The 26,722-nt window shown below is 46.4% G+C and overlaps 1 protein-coding gene across 1 annotated transcript in view; it reads left to right on the plus strand.

The window, feature by feature from the left end:
- Window positions 1-13,223: 13,223 nt before the first annotated feature.
- The window catches only part of LOC142588675 (putative phospholipase B-like 2), a 141,270-nt gene continuing 127,771 nt past the window's right edge, over window positions 13,224-26,722 (plus strand). The window contains exon 1 of the mRNA XM_075700497.1: window positions 13,224-13,474. Coding sequence (XP_075556612.1) covers window positions 13,224-13,474 — 251 coding nt within the window. The remainder of the gene's footprint in view (window positions 13,475-26,722) is intronic.

Below are 26,722 nucleotides of genomic sequence, written 5' to 3' on the forward strand. Positions count from 1 at the left end.
GTGAAGTTCAGACTATGTTAGAAGCAATGCTGCCGTGCGACAATATCGATCATCTCGACTTCGCCCAAGATGCCCAACTTTTCGTGCAACGCGCGGAAGAAGCCCGTCAGCTTGCCCAAGTGCACATAAAGCAACAACAGGGCATCAATGCGCACCGTTACAATCTCCGCCATCGATATGTCGAGTTCCAACCTGGTGATCAAGTTTTGGTCTGGACTCCCATGCGCCGAAAACGACTATCCGAGAAGCTTTTGAGTCGCTACTTCGGACTTTACAGAGTGTTGCAGCGTATTAGTGACGTGAATTACGAAGTCCTTCCTGACGGAAGACAGCCTCCCCGACGTCGACAACCGCAATCTGAGATTGTGCACGTTGTGCGGTTGAAACTGTACTATAGCCCCTAATATTCGACGTTTTCAGCCACTTCGGTTAGTTTTTGTTGTTGCTCGTCCATCAGTGCCTTGTGACTATATCGAACACTACAGTGATTGTGACTATAGCCTATGTTTTCGCCCTAGAGCATCTCGGCGCTCTCAGGTCAAGCCTATGTATGCTTTCCTTCTTTTTTTGAAGAGGGGGTAATGCCACATGGTGTGGCGGAGCAAGCGACTGAAGAAGAGGGGAACGAAGTTCGTCTCCGCATCGCGCGTCGCCGCTTACGCTTTCGTAAAGTGCAACCGCCTGTATCTTCATTCAGCTTGTGTACTCCCGCAGGGTATACGGGACAATATATTCAACGAAGGAGTTGCGGGAAAGAACGATCAATATCAGTAGCTGTAGGGGCTGCTGCCTTTTGACTCAGGAGAAGCAGTTTGCAAGCACTCTTCATGCAGATGAGTGCTTTTATGCAGATGCATAGAGAATGATTTCACAAGGGAGCATAAGCATTCTGCAAAATACAAAGGAGCAAAGCATGACAATAGTAGAACAAACAAAAGAAAAAAAAAGACTTAATTCACAGAAAGCAATCCCGCATTGCTTTCTTTTTGGCACTTCTGACACATCCAGAGATGCGTTGGCAAACTTATTCAGCAAAGCTGGAAGGTTAAAAGCGATGGATTGTTTTTCATAAGTGTTATGAGGTGTAGGTATGTGCCAAGTTTGGTACAGCGCGTACTGTATATGGCAAAAATTTATGTTAATTCACAAATCTCTCTGTAAATGGAATTGTTCTTTCATTCTAGCCGAGCAATATGGCTGGAGTAGACGATGGTTATAATAATTATTTTCAGAATAGCCTTAAATTATGTAAAGTGTTGCTGCCTGTTAAAATAATATGAGACGTTTGCAAATTATTCTGATAGCTTCTTTGGAATTGAGAAGAGCCGGTTTAGATTTGTTGTTGCTGCTGGTCATACCAGGTGTGCGTAGTTCAAATGAAAAGGACTGAGAGATATAGTAGTACTAATCGCTGAGCCTTGGTATGTGTACATTTGTTTAGCATACATACGGTTCTTCACACAATTTTATGTTACGGTGATACGGTTATCCCAAGGTGAAGTGCTAGAATAACATATGCCCAGTACTTTCATGCATTATACTGTTTCAATCAAATTATGACGACTTCTAATCATCGCCAAGGTAACAACATGGTTGTTTGGTCCGAAGGCTATTGCTTTTGTTTATGCGGTACTAAAAGCTAAGGAAGTGCACCCTGTACATTCTGAAACCTGCGGCATTGTTTCATCAGCTATCCTTTGTATATGGCCGGGTGCTTCATCGGTGATTCATAATGAAGTGTCATCAGCATAGCAAATTATTGTTCCATGAGGATTTAAAGTAAAAGAGTGTAGATCATTAACGTAAGCACAAGATGAAAGTGGTCGCAATATGCTACCCTGAGGTACTCCCCATCTTTGTGGATTTATTATTGGAGGAACATGCTCCTTCTGAAAATATTGCTTACGGTGCCTCAGGTAAAAGCCAGGACATCGTATGCCATGCTGTGAACACCGTACATTGTTAAGCAAAATGACACCTTTTGGGTCGTAGATTGCTAGACATCAGTAGTCGTCATCTGTCTTGTCCGCATTTTCTTTGTAGAACGGTGCGAGCCCGGTACGTCCATGTCACGAACGGCAGGCGCGTTATCAGCGTTACAGAGCATACTCGAGAGGAAAGTAGCAAACACTGCGTTTTGAAGGCTGGAAACGCAAGCAGGACAAGCGACGATTATTGTTCTGTGGGAAATTGGGAAATATACACTCTAAAAGGTTCACACTTGTTTAAGAGTGTATTATTGCAAATTATGAGGCAGTATTTCATGCTGTAACTAGTCAAAGCCTTTCAGTATATCTACGTATACTGCAAATGGTAAATTATGCTATGGAAATTAATTTGGAAATGTGAAAATCGACCATGTGACCCACGTGAAAATAGACCAGAGTCATACAGTGACATCGCTTTCCCGCAACACCCCTGGAACAGCGACAACACTGTTCCTAAACCACTTTAACTCAAAAATACGTGTAGGTGTTTGGGTTTAAAGAACGTACCCAAAAGGTAGTCTTCGTATTTCTTTTTATTGTATATGTCTTTCGTTACCCAAAGTTCCTGTAGTTTGTGTGTCCCTTTGGACATCTCTGTGCCATATAATTTGCGTGATAGGCATTTTTCACAGCATTTACAAATTCATCATATGCATTACCCGAATATCTTCTGTTATGTATGCAATCCCATTTAGCACCCGGCAGCGCTTCTTAATTATGGATGATATTTCTATCCGAAACGTCTTGGTAAACGCGCTCACGTTTTTTCTTCTTTAGGACAAACTGTGTCTCAAATCATGAAAACCAGTAAATGGTAACTGATATCACAAGCTGTGGTGTCAACGGTAGTTCTTACGAGCGTAGAATTCGTTATGAATAAATCTAAGAAAGTCTACCATGCGTCCGTGGCGCTCGCTGCGCTTGTAGGAAAAATATCAAAACATTACACACTAACAACTGATAACAGTCATTTCCTTGGCATTTCGTTGAAGTATATTACTATTAAGATCACCTACAACAAGACTGCTCACCTACATCACCTACAACATCTGCTCACCTATAACACTGATCACCTACAACATTCTGCTCTGCTGAAAAAGTTAGCAGCGTTCAAGAAAACTTTAAAAAATATCAAAACTACCTGCGGGCGACTACACAAACCAAGGAGCATGTTGCCATGCGCACGAAGTGCTAACGCTTCGTATTCATGGCTGGCAGATCAGTACACATATTCAGGGCTACCATGAATGAATTTTCGTGCATGGATAGATACCCCCTTTTGTTATTTCGTGTCACAAAGAAGTGAGCATATGCCGGTGGCGTATCCATTTGCGAGTACTTTATATACCAGTTTTGTAATAATAGAGATTTATAGAATTTATTACCATAAGTCGCGTTGCGTTGGTTGTACTTGGGTTCGGAGGAGCAGAAGACTTTAGAATGGGGACAAGAGCAGCTTTGGGTAGTGCACTCGGGACGCCGAATTGATCAAAATAGAGGAGAGAGAGAGAGAGAAAGAAAGCAAACTATAGAAAAGAGCATATGAGCGTAGGTAGCTTTGCAGTGAGTGAGTTCAACGGCCTTGGATGCCATTCTCGCTCGATTGACCAGGTTGAACTGGTCCGTCGAGTCTGAGCTGGACAGCGCTGCCTCCCGTTGCCGTGTGGTGGGGTGTGTTGTGGGTGTTTGCTATGGGGCCCTTGCGCAAGCCCGTGTCATGTGGTAAAGCGTTGCGCGTTGATCGCAGTGTGGACCTTTATAGGAACACAGCGCAGGGTGAATGGCGTGGTAGAGACTCAAGTAAGGATATGTGTTTGGAGTTTTCGCGATATTACGGCTGCCTGTCGCGACAGAGCATTATTAGGCGGTGGTAGCGTTCTTTCTTCGTGAAAGGCGATAGTGTTGTAGGATGTGCGTGTAGGTTAACAGTATGGGCTTGGGTGAAACTGCTCTGGGTGACCATCTTGCGGCTCCCGGTGTGCGTGCGTTCAGGCGTAGACGTGTGCCTGCCGATTGCCGCGTAAGGACTCATGCCCCGGAGTCCACACGACTTGTATGTACGGCGGGAGCTTGTGTGCGCCAATTAGAATGCGATGCACGGCCCTGCAAATATTGGCCTTGGAAAAATTTCTGCATGCCGTCTGAGGGTCCGTCAGAACTATGACGCACTCCCAGTGTGGTCTCGCCGTCATGACTAACGCTATAGCTAGTTCCTCTGCCTCCGCAGCGCTCGCTCTGGACACCGGCGACGCATTTATTTCGGTCCCTTGATTGTCGACTACGCTGGCGACAAATATAGTGTGAGCATTATATTACCCCTTCATCTACTTCATCTATATATATTCATCATCATGGCCAGCGTCATCCGCTTCAGCGCGCGACCAGCGAAATAAACCTTTGAGGCCTAACAGCTGTCTCGTAAGCGGTGGAGGCTGCTTTAGATCATTTGGTCCTCCAAGCCATCGAGTTTCCCTGAAGCTTCGTTCAGGTTGCCGCTTGCTCCGCCTTTCCGCCAGGATGCCCCAAGAAAATCATCCAGGAGCCTCCAGCGTGACCGTACCTGCCCCACCGGCCGTCCCTTCATGGACCGTCAGCACGCGGCAGCGCGATCCCCCCATGTTAGCTGGCTTTCGTAGTGACGACGTTAAGGACTGGCTGGACAATTATGACCGCGTCAGTGAGTCTATCCGGTGGGATGATATGCACAAGCTTCGCAACGTTGCATTCTACCTCAGTGACGTTGCCAGGACTTGGTTCCTCAACCACGAGAGCACCTTGCCTGACTGGGTGGCATACAAACACCAGCTTCGGTAGATTTTTGGCGCTTCCAACGTCCGCTCAGAGGTCGCCAACAAAAACCTTCATGGACGCACGCAACTTCCCAGGGAAACACACACCCCTTATATCGAGGACGTCCTCGCCCTTTGTCGCCGTGTTGACGCCACCATGACAGAATCTGATCAAGTTCGTCATATCCTATAGAGCGTTGCCCACGTCGCGTTCAAGGCACTGGCGATAAAGAATCAAAATAACGTTAACGATGTGATGGCGACTTGCCAACACCTGGACGCACTGCAGGCCACCCGTTTACAACCTGTCACCGATGACACGCCTGCCTCCTCGGATACGGACCTGAGTATGCTTATTCCGACTCTCATACGCGAAGAGATCCAAGCGTGTGGCCTGCTCAGTCCTCCCATTCTCCACCCTCAACCTTCGTTTCCTGGCCTGCTCGATATCATCAAAGAGGAGCTGTCCTCCATGACCTGCCCTGGGAGCTGTGCCCCTCCTTCGGCATCCACCTGGTATGTTCAAGTTGCGTCTATGCAACCAGCATTCGTTCGGATAGCGCCTCCTGCTCCTGCTACTGCCCCCAACCATCTGGCTACTCTACCACCCCGTCCGCCTGCCACAGCATTTTAGACTACGCGGCCTACGCCCCGCCCCATTTGTTATTACGGTATTCGCGGGCACATCGCGTTTTTGCCGAAGACGATGTTTATGAGAGAGACCCGTTGCTTCCTCCGAGTCCTTACCAGCGCCGGCTCCCCCCACGCTCACTTTATCCACCTCCCAAAGCGTCTCGCAACTACCGTCCAGGGCGCCGCCGCCCCGCACTCCTAACTACCGATCGGAAAACTAGATGGTGCAGTTTTTGGAGGGAAAGCTGCATGGTTCCCACAGACTACAATTCCTCCAACGTGCCCGGCCAATGCTTTATTCGTGTGTGTAGAAAGTGTACAAGTTCTAGCATTGATTGATAGGGGAGGAGCTACTCCTATTATTCACGCTGGCTTGTGCTCTCGTCTACGCAAAGTTACTACATCTTACAGTAAAGCCCTTCTTCGTGGTGCAAATAATGTTGTGATTCGGTCATCGCGGCAATGCAACATTAGAGTATCGATCGATGGGATACGCCACCATATCCAGTTCGCAGTGCTGACTTCCTATGCTCACATGCTTATACTAGGATGGGACTTTCTCTCTTCGGCGTCTGCTTTCATCTCGTGCCGTTAGCGCCTAGTTAACTTGACAGAGACCGACAATACTTTGCTGCGCACAACTGCTTGTAATTAACTCTGACATCACCGATGGTGACGTTTTAATTGTACCGTCAGCCCGTTGCTTATCCAAAGGGATTGCTCTGGCACCCAGGCTTGTTCGCTTCACCAACGGCACGGTCACTTTGGCTGCAATCAACACAACCTAATTCTAATTGACAATAAGAGAAAAAGTGATGTAATGTAAGGTCATGGAACGCGCAGGTTAGATAACTGTTGGATTAGTGCCACAGAATGAGTTCCAAGAGAAGGGAAACGCAGTGGAGGACGGCAGAAAACTAGGTGGAGCGATGAAAATGGGAAATTCACGGGCGCTAGTTGGAATCGGTTGGCGCAGGATAAGGGTAATTGGAGATCGCTGGGAGAAGCCTTCGTCTTGCAGTGGACTTAAAATAGGCAGCAGCTGATGATGACGATATTTTCTACAGACTTTGATCAAGCTGACTTTTCTAGGCTTTCCGTTGTATTAGCATACTGTGATAACATTGTACATTTATATTGTCACGTGTGTGGACCACGCTAGGAAAGCGACGGTAGCGCTTCTCTGAGATATACGAGAAGGCTACAGCATTGTTTTTGGGTCAGATAAAATTTCTTTTTTACCGCAGCACGCAGGAGTTGTGTTGTCTTCTACCACGTCGTGAAAATATATCAAGAAAAGAATGTCACCTGGGACTGGACAGACGTTCCTATATTAGTATTAATGCAGGCGTGTGGCGGAAAATTCATCATTTTATTATTAGGTGTAATATTGCCATTCGTGACGGTAGTATCATTTAAACCAACATTGCCTCGTGATCTCATATACTACGGCTTTTTTCCTGCTCCACTTATTTAACAATGCATACTGCCGTCTCCTTTGAAAACGCAAGGTTTTCTACAAGTTTCGTTTCCCACAGTGGCCCTGAAAGCACTGAATAAACTAAGCTACTACCACGTTGGACGGCATTCTCTCGGGTGCAAAGGCACAAGTTGGTTAGCTCATACGTGAAGGCGAATGTATTGCAAGGTTATATGTGTGCCTCTTCTTTAGCGCAAACATATGTGAAACACAAAAAAACGCAAGCGAAAGCGCCCAAGGATGTGCAAAATCCAAAGAACTGGGTCTGTAAAAGCACCAACGTGTGCTGAATGAACACGCAAACAACCTGCCTGCCTAGGAATGAGGTTATAGCTTGCGACCTAGTTTGGGTTTTCATGCTGAGGGAACGTGACCTACTGTGGCCTTATGGCTTAAAGTTATAGTGCTTCCTGGCTGTATAAGGATCGCAAGGGACCGCGGAGCCGTGCGACAAATTTTACAAAAGAAAAACGTGCAATTTAGGCCTCCTCTAGGCCCACGTGATATCTTCCTAACGGATGCGCACGGGGTATAGCGGCGTACGGGGTATCGTGCTCATAACCCCGCATGTGTGTTTTGTTGCTGCCTCAACTACCGTAATAATGCCACCAGTTGATCACCGCATTGTGCCGTTTCACATGTGCTAGAAGAAATGTAGGGCATTGTCGTATAAGTGTCATGATGCTAAAAATAAAAAAAATATAACATTGTGGTGCTGTGAGCTGCGAGGTGAAATGATGTACATTGAAATTAAAAGCAGGACTTTTAGATATGTAGCGCGACAACTTTCGAATTGGTACAAATATTTCGTTTCAAGGCTGTAAGCCATTTGTTTTTCTCCAAGTGAATATTCACGGCGTAAAATCATGTTGAATATAGTGTACAGAAGAAAAAAACAAAGCTTCAAATAAACATTACTCATGTTTTGCAAACACAAGCATCTAGAAGCTCTTTTTTCTGTATGTTTGCAAATAAACACATCCTGGTATAACAGCTCTCATGCACAAATGCTCACTCTTCGAGGCAACGGTAGTGTACGCAAAGCTAGAGCTACAATGACCATAACTTGTGATAGACGTCACTGGTGTCATTATACCAGTGGTGGCTCCATGTATTTGTTCGTATCTTAGCGATTCAGTCAAGTTGAATGTGGTTGATGGCCGAAATAAACCCATGGATGTATAATGCATATAGAAACGCGCATTTGCACAGAACAGAGTAACAGCGCAAATATAAGTGGCTTGGCGAGTTTCTTTTAGAATTCACATAAAACTGTAGCATTGCCATTTGTTGGGCGTGTTGGTAAATTGAAAGCATATTTAGCGCCAGCAAACAAGGACACAAGGACGGACAATTGTGTTGTCGTCTCCCTTCCGTCCATGTTTGCTGGTGCTAAATATGCTTTCACATAAAACATGCGTGCAATTTTCTACTGCGATGTTTATCATATGTACCGGAACTTGAGCAAAACGAAAACAGTGTAAAAGCGGGCGCCAACGTTTCTACAACTTGACTTGTCGAAAAGACAAGTCCACTTGTCCAAACTTTGGCTACCGCTGTTACCTTGCTCGTGTTGTGCTCACCGTCTTGAATTTTAATTTGCCGCCTTCCCGAGATTTGTACTACAGCATCTGCTGTAAGTCAGTGAGAACACATATTATTTATGCTAGTATTGTTACTGAAAATACGACGGTATACAATTAATTTTTATTGGAGGTATCTTTGAGGCTACTAGTGCCCTGCCTCAGGATAAGCTTTCTGAGATGTTGAGCTGGTCGCATCGACTTCGCGCACAGAGCGTTACCGTTATGATCACTAGTATTTTCCGTCATTGATATCCAAAAATGTAAAATCCTGGTCACGCATGTTTAGCACTCTGAAGTGCTGTTATATTCCTTGTATGGTGAGTGACAATATTATTATCCTTCAGAGGAGGCCCTTCAGCATGGTGAAACGCGCGCCTTCTTCTATAGAAACAACTGACGGTGAGTTACGTTTCGGCAAAGTCATACAGAAGCATTTCCAGCGCTTGGGACAATACATTGGCGTGTAATGCAACCCGCGTAACATATACTAAACCGAGCGAGATCTTTTGCTTGGCTCGAATGGCCAGTTTTTTTTATTTAACAAACCGGAAGTTTGCCTTAGGCGTGAGCACTGTTGCACAGCCAGCGTCAGAAGTTTACGAACGTCGGAGAAAGAAGTACAATTTTCATCAAACCCTGGCCTGGTCCAAGGTAGTCAAATTTCCTGTTTTACCGCAGCATTTTCGAACATCGTAGTATTACGCGGGATTACTGGCTGCAATAATATTATGCTATGAATTGCATTTTCTTCCACATAAACTATACGTCGATGTAACTCTACCCAACGACACAATAAGCTGGCCATATATGGAGAAATGTACCGAAGGTGCCGATTTTGAAACCTAATATCTGCACGTATTGATATCGCAGATCTAGCTTCAAGCAAAGCAACTGGCGGGCCTGCGCAATGTTCTGTAAAGCGAAACGCTTTAAGTGTCACATAATACGAGTATAATAAATATCACGCGGGCGCAGTAGGTTGTTGGGTTTCGGTGTCTTTTGAATTGCCTCTTTCCAAGACACAACCATATGAAATGAAACACTTGCCATACAATAATCCCCAGAATGAATGATTGAATTAATGAAAAACTTTATTTAGTGAGCTTCTTCAGCGCATTCAGGTTAGCGTGTAAATGGATGTCCCACTCTTCGTACACCACTTAATGCCCCCAGCGAAGCAGCTACTGCCTTGGGATTGGCAGGTGATAGAATGTGATATACCCTTTGTGAGAGGCACAAAATACGCACCAGAGCTCGAAATACGAATGCATTTCCATGAACTCCAACTGAAGTACTGTTGTTCGGAATCCTACTCCGATGCGTCAAAGTCGCATGCTGGCGTGTCTTACGCGGCTATTGGGCCCTCTTTCTCTAAGCAGGTGCACTGAAGCCCATACAAGCATCTTTATTGCAGAAGCCTATGCAGTACTCTCTGTGCTAAAACACATAAAGAAAATAAAACTAGAGAAAGCGATAATATTCACGGACTCGTTAAGTGTTGTAAAAGCACTAATGTCCTTAAGAAACCACAAAAATAATATTTTCATGGAGCTTTACTCTCTCGTGTGGCATATTTATTCCTCTCGTGGACATGTAACAGTATGCTGGGTCCCTGGTGATAGATGCATCAAAGGTAATGCGCTGGCTGACCAAATGGCCACGTCAATTAGACCTCAAGCTGGTAATTCCACCACTCCTATTCCTGACACAGACCTCAAGCGTTTTTCGCGAACAAAACTGCAAAGCTACTGGCAACGCATGTGGGACAATGAAGCAAATAATGAGCTGCAGTTGATTAAGCCAAGGATAGGTTTCTGGCCCCCCGTTACAAAAACAAGACGGACGGATGTCCTATTCTGCAGACTTAGAATAGGACACACATATAGTACTCATAATTTTCTGCTTACTGGCAACGAATCTCCTACCTGTGGTAGATGTAGTGAAAGGCTCACCGTCCTCCACGTCCTCATGGAGTGTCGGCAAGCCGAAAGAGAAAGAAGGAAAATTTTCCACTAGCCTACCGGTATTGTCTCCCTCTTCATCCCGGTATGTTTCTTGGTAAGGAACCCCTTTTTACCACTAAAGCTGCCCTAGGTTTCTTGAATGATGTGATTTTAAATGTTAATAGCCCGATAGTACCGTAGCGCATCCTCTCTCTAGAGAATACTGCTGTGATTGTAGTCATTGTACAGTACTCGCCTTCAGGTCCTTGCGCTTCAAGGACTCTGTTAGGGCAGTAGTGCTTTTCGAATTTTTATCCAAATGACCAATTTTAGCATATTGTAATTTTTTTACAGTGCATCTTTCGTGTCTTGGCACTCTTCATAGTCACTGTCATAGCTTCATTACATGTAGCTCTTACGCACTTTACAGTGACCGTCTTTTAGGCTCCTTTAGAGCCCTGTACATTCATTGCTCGTAACTTATCGCTTCACTTTGAATTACCATTGGCTTGGCGCTCTTTCGCCAAACCTGGCCCTTGCACCATAAAACACCACACATCATCATCATCAGCGCATGATCCCGACGGAAACGGTTCCTACTTCACAGGAATCCATATGCTGCTCTCAACGCCTCACTCTTGGTCACGAGCCACAGCTGGTCTTCCAGGTTAGGGGTGGACAGCAAGATATTCTACCGCTAAGGCAGGAAATGGGATGGAGGCCATGTTGACTTTCGGGAGGAGGGGTGGGTGTTCTTGGTTAAACCCGCATACCCCTATTAATTTTTGGAGTGTTCATGGCTCCTGAAACAGGAGGCACTCCTGCCCGTACCAGTTCGGGTGCATGCGGTTTAGTATTCGAGATTGCGGGAACGACTGTCCGAATCTGCACAGTTATGTCCGCTACTCCCTCATTAATTTTGGGTGTGGCTCGGGGAAGCTCTGCCGCACGTTTCTTTAATACTCCACTGTGTCTTTGTACGTGACCAGTGGCTGGCGCTTTGCGTTCTCCTCCGTCCTCCGTCCCCTCCGTAGCTGTGGTCCGGGGTGACAGCGCTTAGGCCTGCTGGTGGGCAAACTCGTTACCCTACACTGCAGAGTGAGTCGGAAGCCAGAATAATTCTGAATTATTGCCCTTTCGGATATTCTTTGCCTTTGAGTGCCCGACGCACCGACGCGGACGCTAAACCCGGCTGGTAGCTTCTATATTGTTGTGAGTCTCTGACCACGCTGGTCCTGCCCGGTATTGTGATAGCCAAGACAATTGTCAGCGCTTTTGCTTCTTTGGCGTCGTTTATTTTTTCGTCGCGAACGTTAGCTGGTTTTCTTTGGTTGTCACCGTTGCGGTAGCCCAGCTTCTTCATCTGTCATTGGAAGTGTCCGTGAAGATTACCCTTTCTGCCCAGGCAGCAGCCTGTTGTAAGTCTTTGCATTGGCCTCCCGTCTGCCTCTGGGGTGTGCTGGGTTCATGTTCTTGGGGAGTAGTTCCACCCTGATAGCTTCGAGCCAGTTATCTGATAGTTGTCCTCGCTCCGTCTATCTCGTCTGCTCCTGCGCGATCTTCTTCAGGACTCTTCTGCCGGCCATCGTTAGACATAGGCGATGCTTCTGGGCTGGAGAAGTGGCCCTCGATCAGTTCGTCTACCACGTTATGCAGGCCGAACCAAATGAGTCAGTCAGTGAAGGCACCTATGGGAACTCCAGTGGCATGGCTGATTGCTTTTAAGATTATCACTTCGACCTCCTTCGTTTCGACCGTGCCAAGCAGGAGATACAGTGCCAGGTATGTAACTGGGGACACCACGAAGACCTGTAAGAGCCTTAGAGTGCCGCTCTCTTGCATTCCTCTGCGTGTCGTCGCCACTCTGCGGAGCATGTGGAGTGTTTTCTCGGCCGTATGTTTTAGCTCTCTTACAGACGCTTGTACCTTGTTTTTCCCTTGTGTTGTAGCGGTGCCACCATCGCCCCCAAAGCACGCGAAAAAGATGGGGTTACGTGAATGTAGTAAGAGAATAAAACACGCTTGCGTTATCGACCTGAGCGGCCGCGGTTGACCGGTATCAATAAACCGTGGCTACACTGGTCTTGACACTGGGGCTCGTCACAATGTCTTCTCCATCTAGCGCCACTCTGAAGTTTTCCTTGAATTTTTTCGGTGGCCTCTGCCGTGCTATCGCCCGTTCCGATTTTTGAGGCGAGGCTCTCACGCCGCATTCGTTGGTATAACTGTCGAACACTACCGCCGCCGTCTGTAGCGTGCCTTGCATCCATTCAGGGGATCCTACCCTTGTCGTCCAGAGCAAGATGTCGTCAGCTTAGAGTGCATTCCCCAGCCTTCACTCGCTTCCAGCGCCTTGGGTAGGCTCAGGAGGGCCATGCTAAGCCACAGGGGTGAGTTGACGAAGCCTTGACGCGTCCCCCTACTGCCACCTCGATGAGAGGGGATACTTCCTCCCCTTCCTTGTTTCTCGGTTTTCGACCCGTTTGAAAGCCCCACATGTAGTTGTAGAATTGTCCACCACAGCCAGCCCGCTGGCAGTTGGTCAGAATACTGGAGTGGGAGCTCTCAAACGCCCCCTTGAGGCCAGGTGCCAGGACGACGCCCAGCAAGTTGCTCGTAGACTCTTTCACGACCTCTTCTTTGACATGTATGAGCATGTCCTGCGTGCTCAGCTGCTTTCAAAACCGAACTTGGTGTCCGGCATTTAACTGGTTTCGTGCAAGTGCCTCTCTCGTCTGTTTAACACCATCTTTTCTATCACGTTGCCCACGTAGGACATAAGGAAGAGGCGTCTCAGATTGTCGATGGGTGGGGGCTTTTACGACTTTGACATGGACCTGACTTATGCCTCCTTTCGGCTGCTTGACAGTTTGCCGCTCCAGACCTCATTCAAGTGGCCGAGAAGCTCTCATCTCGCTCTGTCACTCAAGTACTTCAGTAGTCTGTACTTGATTGTGTCGGGCCTTGCAGCGCTCTACCTGTTGCTTTCTCCTGTGGAAATTCTTACCTCCGAGACCATAAAGAGTTTTTCCAATTCCTTATTGGGGAAGCCTAGGTACGGTCCGGCCGATCTTTGCTCTTCTGCGTCTTGGTGTATTTCCTTCTCAAGTCTACCATTAATTTCTCCATGTTCCCTTCGTAATTGTCCAAGATCCACGCCATACTCCTGTTTACCTCACTCTTGCTTGTCATCGGGTCAATGAGCTGCCTGAGGAGCGGCATGTTTCGCAAGTGGAGAGGGTTCCTTGCGGGTCGTCTCACATATCGAGCGAGCTTTCTCTACTTGATCCCTCCGCGTACTATGCCACCATTTCCCATATCCTCTTGCACAACTACTTGTGTCTAACTTTTCCAACGCTTGGTTCGTGAGCTTCTCACTTGCCACAGGTGCACCACTATGGCGTCTAGCTGGGGGGATGGGCAAGTGGTGGGGACCTTTTTTGCATGCTTTTCTACGATGCCGACATGCTAATTATCACAGGTCTCGATGATCATGTTACTGTCCCTTATTCTCCATCCGGTCCATCTTCTTGCTAATTTCTCCCGTGTACTTTGAGTTAGGTTCACGTTAAACAACCCCAGGTGGCCAAAATTTTCGGAGCCCCCGCTACGACGGGCCTCATAATCAGATCGTGGTTTTGGCACATAGAATCCCCTAATTCAATTCAAATTTCTGTCTTGGTTGTTTGTCAGCTTATCCCAATTGGTAATCGTCACTGTGGCCATCTTGACATTGAGGGTGGCCCCTCGGATTCTATTCTTGATTATGTCGTTATCCGACCGCATATTCGTTCCCACGTTTTGCCGTGAGGCATCCACAATCCCCATTAGGAGTGAGCGGTCCAGCGTGGTGTTCCTGGCTGTGTTCATGCCTGTCGGGCTCATTGAGCTGGGCCAAGTTGTGCAGTTCTATCAACTGTGCTAGTTCTCTCCCTCTGTTCGAGCACAACCGGTATCCCCATGTGGTGCAAGGGGTGTTGAAATCTCCCAGTACAGGCACCGTCCGAAAGCCTGCCTTGCTCACTGAATCCTGCATCGCTCCCGCCATTTGTATTCCGTCCTTGGTCGTCCTACAATAGATGTTCAGTATAAAAACGTTCTCCGTGTTTACTATGCCTCGAGCGCGTAGGAAAAGGAGTCTGTATTCGCATCCCCTCTGTGCTGTCAGGTGCTGGGTTGCCGCTTAGAATTGCGTGCCAATGCCGCCGTCTATTCCTCCGTCGTACCCACATACGCTACATAAAGAGGGAATCTGGGTCGTTGGTTTATCTCTTGTAATACTATCAGGTCTTCTTTGTTCTCAAGCGAATCTACGTGTTGCTGCAGCTCACACACCTTATTTCAGAAGCCACGGCGCTTACACTGGCGAATAGTCGTGCCTTCTTTCCGCTTTATCTTAGGTCGCCGAACCATCTTGGTTTGCTCCAGGGTGCTGCCTGTACGGTCCATTTCAATACCTGGCTGAGGTGTTCTTCCCGCTTTTATTTACGAGCATGTATTCACTGACGTTGATTTCCAGTTTGCTGCCTTATGCACTGATCTTCGCCACCTCCCAGAAAACTTGGTCCACTGGCACTACTGGCTTTGCCATTTGGCATGCGAGTTGGCCCCGAGTTGCTGAGCTATTGAGGGGGTCGGTTAAACGTTGGTTCTCCATCCGCGTCTTATAGGTTCTGCGTCTCCGGTTGAGTGTCCCGCTTAGCTGGTTTGTACTTTACGTTCGTGTCCACCTGTATGTGCGTTTCTGCAGTGAATGATCACCTAATTAACATGTCTGTCTAGCAATGAGGTTACAGCTTGCGTGCTAATGGGTTTTACATGCTGAGGGAAAGTGACCACCTGCAAACCCATGCCTTAAAGTCATAGTACTTTCTCACTTATAAGGCTTCCAAATGACAGGCGACCACTTTATAAAAAAGAAAACGTAAGCATAGGGCCTCAGCTTGGCACACTTGTTGCCATTCCAACGGATGCGCACAGGCTGTAGTTGCGTATGGGGCATCGTGCTCATCATGGCGCATGTGCGTTTTGTTGCTGCCTCAACATCCGTTATAAAGTCGTGGTTGTAATGTTGTATTGTATCGTTCCACATGTGCTAGGCAAAACGTCGGGCATTGCCTGATAAGTCTCATAATGCTGAAAAAAATAAAAGTGTGCTGCTTCGAAATCCATGGAGAAACAATGGATAGTGTAATTGAATGCAGAGCTTTTGAATGTATAGCGAAATAATTTTTGGTGCGGTATAAAGATTCGTTTTAGTGCTATGAAGCATTTTTGTGTGTGCGCAGGTGAATTTTGAATACGTAAAATTATATACCTAAATGAACTGTAAAGACAAAAAAAGCTTTCATTGAAATCTAGCGTTTTCTTGTGAATATTATTCATACATTGTATAAAAAGACCGTGCGCAACTTTAATACCTAAGGTAAGCAGATAAATGTATGCTGTTATGACAGCTCTTACGCACAAATGTTCACTCTTCTTGGCAATGATAATGCACGCATAGCTGTAGGTAAAATTTCTATAACTTGTAAAGTGTTAGGATTCACTGGCGTCGTCGCACCGTTGGAGGGAGATTGTGCTTTTACGTACCATACCAATGTAGTGAACTGGTAAATCTTTATCGGGCGAAGCAAAGCCATTGAAGTATAGCACATATAGAAATACGCATTTGCAGTGAACAAACGGACATTCGAAAGACTAGCGTTCTAGTGGGTATGTGTTTACGATGTTTACGGGTAGAAGTTTATGAACGGCGGGATCGGAGAAAGAAGTAAAACTTTTATCTAACCTGAGCCTTCTCCAAGGTAGCCGAATTTCCAGTTTCATTGTAGCGTATTCGAACATCGTATATTACGCGGCAGTACTGGCTTCGATAAGAGTATGCACAGAATTACGTTTTTTTCCAAATTTCACAGCTCGCAAACTTCTTAAGCCGACTGTACATTGACATCCCTCTACACAACCGTCTGAAAATCGGATCATATAGGGGGAAATGGCCTCAAGGTACTGGTTTTGAAACATAATATTTCTACGGATTCATATCGCAGATCCACCTTCAAGGAAAGCAACCAGTGGGCCTCAGCAACGCTCTGGAAAAAGCAACGCTGGAAGTTTGACATGATATAGTAAATATAGAACGGCCCCAGTAAGGAGCTGCGCTTTGATGTGTATTATGTTGCCGTTTTCCGAGTGAAAAGCATATGAAATGAATCAGTAGACCAGAGAATTATCCTCGGAAAAAACAATTCTGCGGCAGTTCAATGCGGCCTTCCGCATGCGTCCATAGGATTGACCATAAATTTGTGGTACTACACAGTAAAATAAAGGTATGCACATTGTTGACAACAACCTTCACAGACAACAAAGCGCAGAACAGAGGACTTTCAAAAAGCCTGGTTTGTGCGATGACATTGCTTCGTTGGAGGATCATTTATTACTTATCAACAAAATGAAGTGCTTAGAAATACACGTGGATAAGCCATTGCAGGCAAACCAGAACAACGAACCACGTTGCACGCATTTTACAAGAAATACAATACAATGCCGGAGATTTGAAGTCTTAGTCAAAGACGCCTAATGGAAACTCAATTAAAGTTCACCACATAACGATAGCGCGTCAATTCGAATAACGAACAAGAACAACATTTCGAAATCTATTGCATATGTTGGAATTTCCATGAAGCTAAGCTAACGCGCAACGGTGAAACAAATACTGTAAAGCCCTTCATCGTCCACACCGGGTTTGAAGCGTAGCGATTACATGCCTGCTGGCGTGACCTATGCGGCCGAGCACTACAGTGTCTCCATGAGATCAGCCTAGTCTTTATTACTCCTTCTCCAGCATAGGGACAGGGCAGTGTTACACACCTAATTTAGTTGGGGAGAAACCGACTGAGGAAACGCGCCAGACACTTGTGAATTAGGCACATAAAGCTTCGCTTAAGGTGTGTGCTTCAAGGCGTTAACATCGCTTAGTAAGAATATTTACTCATCATTTCTTCTTTTTCATTTATTACTTCCGTAGAGCACAGTGCCGCTCACCAACAGACTAGCAGGCTTGTACAAAAATTCATCAGTAAGCTTTCTTTCTTAAATACGACTGTTAATGAGCAACTCGATACGACAGCAGAAGCCATGGTCAATTGTGAAGCGCAGGCAGCAAAGAAAACTTGGCTTTAAGTGTGAGTCACTTTGGAAATTTTTGTGTGCATTTTGACCTGATATAAACGGAGAAAAAGAAGAGGACCAATGAACGTTGCTGTAATCTCAAGGGAACTTTATCTCACGCATTCGCAGAAGTTATACATGGTCAAAGCCGAACACATTCGTAAATTGGACTAGGGGCGCTATAACGTAAAACTATTCCGATATGTTTTTATTCGAATCTCCTGACGTGGAATTTGTGTAACCGCCAACGCAACCATCGAGCGGTCACCCGTAGGGTTGTCTGAACAGACCAATCAAACGCTCTCTTCGTTCATAGCAGGACCCTTTTGTTTGCTTGAAAAACGAATAACATTGCGTACACTGAGCGGCTTGTCTTATCTAATGGGCTGATCAGGGGCGAGGAGCACGGCCATGTGGAAGGGGTTTCAATGGGGCCGAGCCACTACCTTGAAAATTGATAAGGAAATGAAGAGGGAGGTGCCGTCGTCTGTGATTGGTCCGCTTCTTCTTACTTAGCTCGCGATGGCTGGTCAAAGTCACGGCTTCATGCAACGGAAGCTCAAGGATGACGCTAAAACGGATCGTCAGCAAAGAAGAGTTGGGAGAACGAGGTCGTAAACGTGCCGAAATTGCTCGATAACATTACACAGCAACCCAAGAAGTTTTATTATACGCAAATAAACCCATGCTCTCCGGCAGGTGCGAGTAGCGAGAGCCAGAGCGATCGGCGGCAATCATGTTTTGTTCCTTTCGGAACGGGGCAGCCTGCGGCTATTCAGAAAAAAAATCCACTTTTGTTCGGCATATTAATACACCTATAACGCGTACATGTCGCTTTGACGCGATGAGTTTTTGCAGTTTTGTGACGTCGCGTGACAGGCAGGTGAAGTGGGTGCAGCCCCAAAACTTCTGATGAATAGCTGAGGGCTAATGGCGAAAAGGCGTTGGATGAGAAATAACTATGTTTCTTATGTTCGGTCAGATCATGCATAATCAGTATGTACATGTAAGATCAGATGGGGAGCTATCGCGGTTTTCGTGACTTTGCGTGACAGAAAGGTGAAAGACGGGTGCTCTAAAAGAGCTTTTGACCAAGTGCGCGAAGGGCTGGTTAGAGATTTGGAATAGAAAAAGTTCGGAATAGTCTTACGTTATAGCGCGCTTGGTGTACAACACTAACTGCAGAGTCGTCAGTGAAAGTTTGTAAATTTCACAATTGCTCCATTCCTTCTTTTGTATCCAGTAATGTCCACCTTTTACAGCATTCAAAGGGAACGATTGATATGGTGCAATGTGCTACTCTTCATTTTATTTTATAAAGATACTTTGCCTATAAGAACAGCAGCTGTTTGCTTTCTGTGCTTTTAGCGGTAGTGGTACGATTTACGCCATCCGTACTCTTTGCTGAGTGTTTATGCACTTCCATTTAAGAAAACGTATTCTGCAAAGAAGCACATGTGCGTCTTTGATTTGTAAGTTTTTTTGGTCATTGCTATATAAGAACCAGTGCAAAGAGGAAATAACGTTGGCACTATCAACATCAACAATTTCAAACTTAATTGCGACTTAGTATTGCAACCTTATTAAGGTGGCGTAGAATGGGCTTCATATTTTATTTTGTTTCCAATCATTCGTTCGGATGTTGCCACGTAACGTCCATTCAAGGGTCACACAGATCGCTTTGGACACCGTAAGCGTTGCCACAAAGTGAAACAGCACCGCGTCTGCTAAGACATGCATAGTTCACCTGCCTGCCAGCTTGCGTGCCCACAATCTCCCACCGAGGTGCTACGCCACCAATGAAAATCGACCGCGTGTGCTTTCATCAAGGGAGGCCGCAAACGATGGTCTAGGACAGTGGCTTACGGCAGAGGACGTTTTTGGTCTGCCTTCGCTGCGCAGGTGACGGAGTGATCTGCTTAAGCTCTGGGCACAAGTTTGCCACTTAATAAGTAGTTATTGTTTATAAGAGTGTGTTCACTAAAGTCACTGAATTTCTGGTTGACGCGCGGAGTATGATTCTGAGCCCCACAAGCCGAAAAGAGCGTAGTCCTTAACCGCGGCGATTGTAACCCGTGGAACTGACGCCAGCGCACCAACAGAGCAGCAGTCGTCTTCGAAGGGATTCGCCAGAATTCGGACATCTTCTCGTCGCGACACGGGAACCAACTGAGCTGCTACTATGACCAGCCAAGTTCCACCGGGACAACTGGTCCTGAACCAACCTGTTACTCCACAAGCCTTCCACGGCGGCTTTTTCGAAGGCGCCAGGGACTGGTTGGACCATTTCGAGAGAGTAGCAAGGTCGAACGAATGAAGTGAAGAACGCAAGCTGCAAACTGTGTATTTTGCTTTAAAAGACTCGGCAAGAACGTGGTACGACAACCACGAGGCTTCTCTGTCGTCTTGGGAAGAGTTTCGGCGGCAGTTGCTGGTTGCGTATGGCAGTAACGAACACGGGAAGCATAAATTGCTCTTCGGGCACGGAATCAGCGCCCGAATGAAAGCTTGGCCATGTACATAGAGGACGTGTCCCGCCTTTTGAAGCAGGCTGACCCCAACACGAGCCAAGACAAAAAGGTGCGCCTTCTCATGCATGGAGTAAAGCAAGAGCTTTTCGGTGGTCTCATTCGCAATCCGCCAAGCACCGTTGCCGAGTTTCGATCAGAAGCAACAACGATTGAGGTGATGCTTCAGCAGCGAGCCCAGCAATGCAACCGTGACCTAAGCGGCGTGTCCGCATATATCTTTTATGTGTCCACTGAGAATAATCTGCACACACTGCGGGAACTGCACACACTGCGGGAACTGCGAGGTATGTCGTCAGGGAAGAGATACCCAAGATTCACTCTCACGAAGCTCCTCCGAGACCGTCTATCGTCGATATCGTTAGGCGCGGAGTGGAGCAAACGATACGGAAACCACAGTGTGATCCACCACCAGCACGATGGACGCCAACGTACTCCGACATGCACATGCGATCCGCCGTTCACTGTGCACCGATAGTTCGCAATGTGTCGATCGTTCACAGCGCACATATCGGGAGGCCAACTTTCTACGTGTCAATTGCCCGCAATGCACCCCATATGGCTGACGCAAGGCCTGGAAAATCGACGTGTGGCATCACAGCGACCATAGACCTTTGTGTTTTCACTGTGGAGAGGCTGGTCATCTGTACCGATTCGGCGCATACCGTCAAGCCGGTCTTACATGATTTCCTATGAATGCCTCCGAAACTGTGAAAGACCATCGGACATAGAAGAGTATTTATGTACGCGCGTCAGAGTATCAGCCCACCTCGCCGTGACCAACCGCGGTCGCCATACCCTATGCGTTACCGATCGCCCAGCCCACGTACCTCTTCAAGCCCAGCTAAACATCGTTCGCCTAGCCCAAATTCGGCAAACTGAAGCGAGCGACCTGTGGAGACGAGGCCGCTGACAATCAGACATGCGAAGATCCTCCTCTGCGTTACCAGGGTGACATCAACGATGGGTTCCAGGTAAAAAGCTGCAATACTGAGAAAATAGCTTCAGACTTCCCTTTGAATATTGATGGGTACGAGGTGAATGTGGTAATTGATGCGGGGGCGGATTACTCGGTGATCAGCTATGAACTGGCGAAGAACCGGAAAAAGATTTGACGGAGTGGAATCGACCTCAGATACAGACAGCAGCTGGGTACTTCATTATGCCTCTCGGCAGATGCACCGCAGGAGTTCAGATAGGAGGATTTACATACGTTAGTGACTTCGTAGTGCTTTGTCGATGCTCGAGGGATATTATACTTGAAATAAATTTTCTGAAGACTAGTGGCGCCATTATCTACTTAAAGAAGTCAAGCGTACTATTTTAGACCGAGCAAGCTATAACCTAGGAAAGATCAGGAGAAACATATATCACTCCACTGCGAGTCGTTGATGACGATGTAACTGTACCGCCACGCACCAGTGTAATAGCTCTCGTCAAAAATGACACATTCGGCGAGCACCAAGGTACAGCGGATAGCAACACGAAACTTTTCTTGAATTGGAACGTGTGTGCAGCACGAGGACTCATTCACCTCCGTAATGGGTGCGCAGATATCCTCTTCACGAATTTGGGGAACGCGTATCAACACATCGCGAAGGAAACAGCTATCGCCTTCTTCAATGAGCTTGCTGAAAGACCAAAATTAGGCAGCCTAGAGCTAGCACAAGCAGCTGTGCCGAGGACCCGCGACGTCCTCAAGGTAATTACTCTCAATCCGAATCTTTCAGTGCTTCAAAAGCAATAGTTACACAGCCTGACACAGGACTTTGCTTAGTGTTTCTCTAGTTCTTCAAACGTGCGGCGCACTACTATTGCAAATCATCCGTATCGAGTCTCGCCGAAGGAAAGAGACATCAAGAACCACGTACGCAAATGTCACGTCATTCAGCCTTGCAACAGTCCGCGGGCATCTCCCGTAGTGCTTATTACGGAAAAAGACAACACACTGCGGCTCTGTGTAGACGGCCGCAAATAGAACAGTGTGACTAAGCGGGATGTATAGCCCTTACCACGAATCGATGACACGTTAGATCGGCTAAGATGCGGAAAATTTTTCTCCTCCCTCGATCTGAAAAGCGGCTATTGGAAAATTGAAGAGGAAGAGTGAGATCGCGAGAAGACAGTATTTGTCACCGTGGATGGACTCTGTCAATTTAAAGCTCTCCCATTTGGTCTCTGTACAGCGCCGGCAACGTTTCAGCGCATGATGGATACTGTACTTTCCGGTTTAAAATGGCAGTCTCGCTCATTATACATGGATGATGGGGTCACCTTTTTCGTACCGTTCGAGCACCACATAAAGCGACTTCGGTTAGTGTTAGAGGCAATTCCTTCGGCGAACCTAACAATTGAACCGGAGAAACGTCAGTTCGCATTTGAAGAACTTCGATTCCTTGGACTTGTGATCAGCGCTTAAGGTTTTCGTCCATATCCTGAAAAGACAGCGGCTGCCGCAAAGTTCTCGACGCCCAGCAGGCGAAAATTCAGAACGTCGTTTTTGTGTCTATGCGCTTACTATAGACGATTCGTAAATTTTTTTTTTCAAAAATTGCAGAGCCTCTAAGAAAACTTGCAACAGCAGATGTGCCCTTTGTCTGGCAAAGCGAGCAACAAAGCGCGTTTAATGAGTTAAGAAAACGACTGCAAGCCCCTCCAATCCTTGCTCATTTTGACGATACAGCTGACCCAGAAATACGCACGGAAGCCATTAATTTCGGCCTCGGTGCCATCCTGGTACAGTGCGAAAATGGCGAAGAGGTTGTAGCCTACGCTAACCGGACCTTAACGAAAGCAGAGAACAACTATTCAGCAACCGTAAAAGAATGCTTCGCTGTGACCTTCGGCGTAAGTATATTTCGTCCGTATTTTTATGGCAGAGCACTCAAAGCAGTAAGCGATCACCATTTGCTTTGCTGACTGGTGAACCTCAAGGACCCATCTGGAAGACTAGAAACATGGAGCCTCCGAATGCAAGGAGGAGTATGAAATTAAGGTGGTATACACATCTGGAAAAAAGCACACCGATGCCGTCTGCTTGTCACGTGCACCAGTAGACGCAGCGCAAACAGAGGAAGGCGACTTTCTGGATCTAGGCATTGTCGAAACAATTCAAATCGCGCAACATCAACGTACCGACGAAGAATTACTAGTACTTCTTAAACACCTCCAAGGATTCAACATCCAATTGCCCCGTAATTGTTCCAGGGGCCTGCCAGCGTTCTGCCTCAGAGGAAATGTCCTACACAAGAGAAACTTCAAACTAACCCACGAAAAGTTTTTGCTTGTAGTGCCTACAACTATGCGCCAAGAAATTCTACAAGCACGTCGCGATAAACCCACATCAGACATTTGGGCGTGAGTTGAGAATATGTCAGAATTACTTTCAAATATTATTGGCCCGAACTGTGAGCTTCAGTGCAACAATTTGTGAAGACTTGCCGCGAATGTCAAAGGCGAGATCGCCGTCTATGGAATTGGCAGGCCTTCTACATCCTATAGATTCGCCGAAAGCACCGTTTCAACAAGTTGAACTGGGCCTTCTTGGACACTTCGCTGCATCTTCACTTGGGAAATAAGTGGATTGGGGTGGCTACAGATTACTTAACCAGATACGGTGAAACAGACTCCTTGCACCAAGGAACCGTGGCTGAAGTTGCCAAGTTCGTCGTAAACCACATAGTTCTCCGGCATGGCTCTCCGACCGTCGTCATTACTGATCGTCGAATGGTCTTCACAGTGCATCTTATGCGATGCTTGATGAGGATAACTCACTAACCAAAGGAAAACTATCGCCTATCATACTCAAAGCAATAATCTAACTGAACGCCTGAATATAACTCTCGCGGACATGATCTCTAAGTATGTGGATGGTGAGCATAAGATACAACCAGAGTCACACCATGCAAGCTTGTATACGGCTATGCAGTTACCACAACACTTGATGCTATTCTGCCGATAGATTACGGTGATTACCCACCGGATTCTAGTTCCTACAGAGAGCCGAGGAAGCCCGCCAGTTGGCAAGATACCAAATACTTCGCCAGCCACGCATAGGAGCAAGGCACTACAACCAGCGACATCGCGAAACGCTATGCGAACCAGGTGAGAAACTGTGGCTATGGACCCCAGTACGTCGTCGTGGACTGTCTCAAAAACTTCTTTGTTGATATTTTGGTCCCTATAATGTAGTTCACCGACTTTGTGACCGTACATATCAAGACCAGCCTGCTGAACACGGGCGTTCAAGGCAATGCAACCCCGCGGAGCGCGTACATGTTGTGTGTATGAAACATTACTATGGCAGATGAATAGAAAAAGCACCCAGCAAGACGTCCAGGATGCAAATTATCTGGTTAGCAACATGTACACTGTACGTTGTTTTCTTACGCATCGGGCCGATGCGCACTAGGAGGGAGAACTTGCAGGATGGAGAACTTGTAGGAGGGGAACTTGCACACCACGAGCGTTGCAACAAAGCGAAACACCACCAGCGTCCATAAAGACACGCGCAGGGCGCCTGCCTGCCCGGCTGCCTGCATGCGCAGGTGCTCCCACCTAGGTCCTATCCCACCAATGTGCAGCGACCGCGTGTGGCTTCATTTCTTGTTCTGTGTAAGGTGTCCTACCTATGTTCACAACGTTATAGGTCTCATTTACATTGTCTTTAAGGCATATATTGGCTATTCGCTAATTCGAGCACTCGAGATTGTGTTCTTTTGTCTCCATTTGGGAGACTTACTGGAAGGCGACAGGTTCCATTAGGCAGAAGACATTTTTTTTTGTAGCTCGCGTTCCCAACAAGCACGAAGCTTGAAATCTTCATGTGATATAGGCAATTGAGGTAGGAACATTTTGAAGATGTCAGTGTATTGTTTTTTTATTTATACATATTTCTTCATTGTAAAACTTTAAGCAAAATCTGTGCAATTTCTGTAACACTTGCATTTGTAAAACTATAGTATCTGCATGCGTCTTTCCTGTATATATCTTTGCAAAGCATATATTTTAGCATTTTTCTACATTGCAGGTATTTAATCCCATAGTTGTCCAATCAATAAAATTTAGTAATAAACCACCAAACAAGGCTCACTTTTTGGAACGTAAGAAAGGACGAGTTAACTGCTCGTCACTGATTAACGTGCGCTCCAGCTATGGCGCAGGTTCCGGTACCGACTATGACACATTTAAATTTTTTTCTTACCACGGCAATTGAATATGTGGCGGGCGACTAACTATCTCCGCGCCTAATTTCAAGGCTTTATCCACTACAACCCTGCCTAAGGAGTAAAGTTCTGACTTCACCGTAGTGTCCTTCCTTACGATGTGGCAGCACTATTCAAAAAGCACGCACAGTTATTTACTTTGTGATCGAGAATGTGGCTGGCGCTCCAGTACCTAGGCCCTCGCGTGGACGACATCAGTCTCGCGATGCTCTTGCTCCCCAAAGCAATCTTTGGATGCTGAGTAAAAGAGAGTCTCAAGACAATGTCGCGTTATAAAACATTATTTCGGACCATCGGGGCTATTCCGAAAACCACCCCTGAAAGTCGCCGGCTGTTGCACAGCGTGCATCGTTCACTAAATTTTTTTACGGCTGTGTTGTTTCCTGCCTCGATTGATATGTCGTAGATATGCTTGCGGTGATAGACGTAACTGTTTACGATGAATATGTAATGTATTTGCATCGTCCGTGCCGCATAAAGTGGAGATTGGCTGCGTGCTATTCTAGTAGGCGGATGCTTTTTTACTATTAGTTCTTTTTTTGCATCAACCGGAAGCGAAGCCGTTCCCAATACGCGAAAGACCCTTCTTGCAACACACGTCACCCATAAGTTATGACGTAGAACATTTCATCGGCTGTGTGAAATACTTGTTGAATCGTTTTCTTTATATCGTATTTTTCTTTTCTTTTTATTGGTGTCAACACGACACTCTTAACATGTTTTCAATCTTAAATTAGTGTTAGTTTTGTGCAAGTTATGTGACCTATTGTGTCCTGCATAAAGTGCTTAAAATTTGGTTTCCAGATGTTCGTATGTAACACGGTAACAGAGTACACGGTGATGGGGTACTCTGTTAGAATAATTTCCTAAGCTCTTTGAAAGGGGCCGTTTGTCGTAATAAGGAAAAAATTAGACAAGCAGCGAGGTAATAGAATGGCTTTGAAAGAAAGTGAGCACAAGGTAAATACAATTTTCGCAACACGAAAGCACGTTCAACCCCTTCTATTTGCGGCCTACCGTTATAGTGGCCAAGCTCGTCATGCTCTTGCCCTGACGTTTCACATGCCGTCAGGCAATATTACCCTACAGCATCCCGGCGCATCACAGCTGTTCACTGACTCTCATTTGCAGCTGTTAAATGTTCGGTGCTTCTCTCCGACCTCATTTTTTTATTGTTACGCGACTAACGGTATCTCTGGTACCCGGACGTTTTCTATCAGTCACTCGCATCTAGAACTTCGAAGCCAGGCCTGACCCCAACGTACCGTGCATCCGTATTTTGTACTGTAGGTCAATAACCCACCTGATAAAGCATACTGCGCAGACGGTAAGTACAGAACAGGCTCTGTAGAAGAATAGTGCATGCCGTCTATGAGATTT

This window comes from Dermacentor variabilis, chromosome 7, assembly GCF_050947875.1.
Source record: "Dermacentor variabilis isolate Ectoservices chromosome 7, ASM5094787v1, whole genome shotgun sequence".
Taxonomy (NCBI): domain Eukaryota; kingdom Metazoa; phylum Arthropoda; class Arachnida; order Ixodida; family Ixodidae; genus Dermacentor; species Dermacentor variabilis.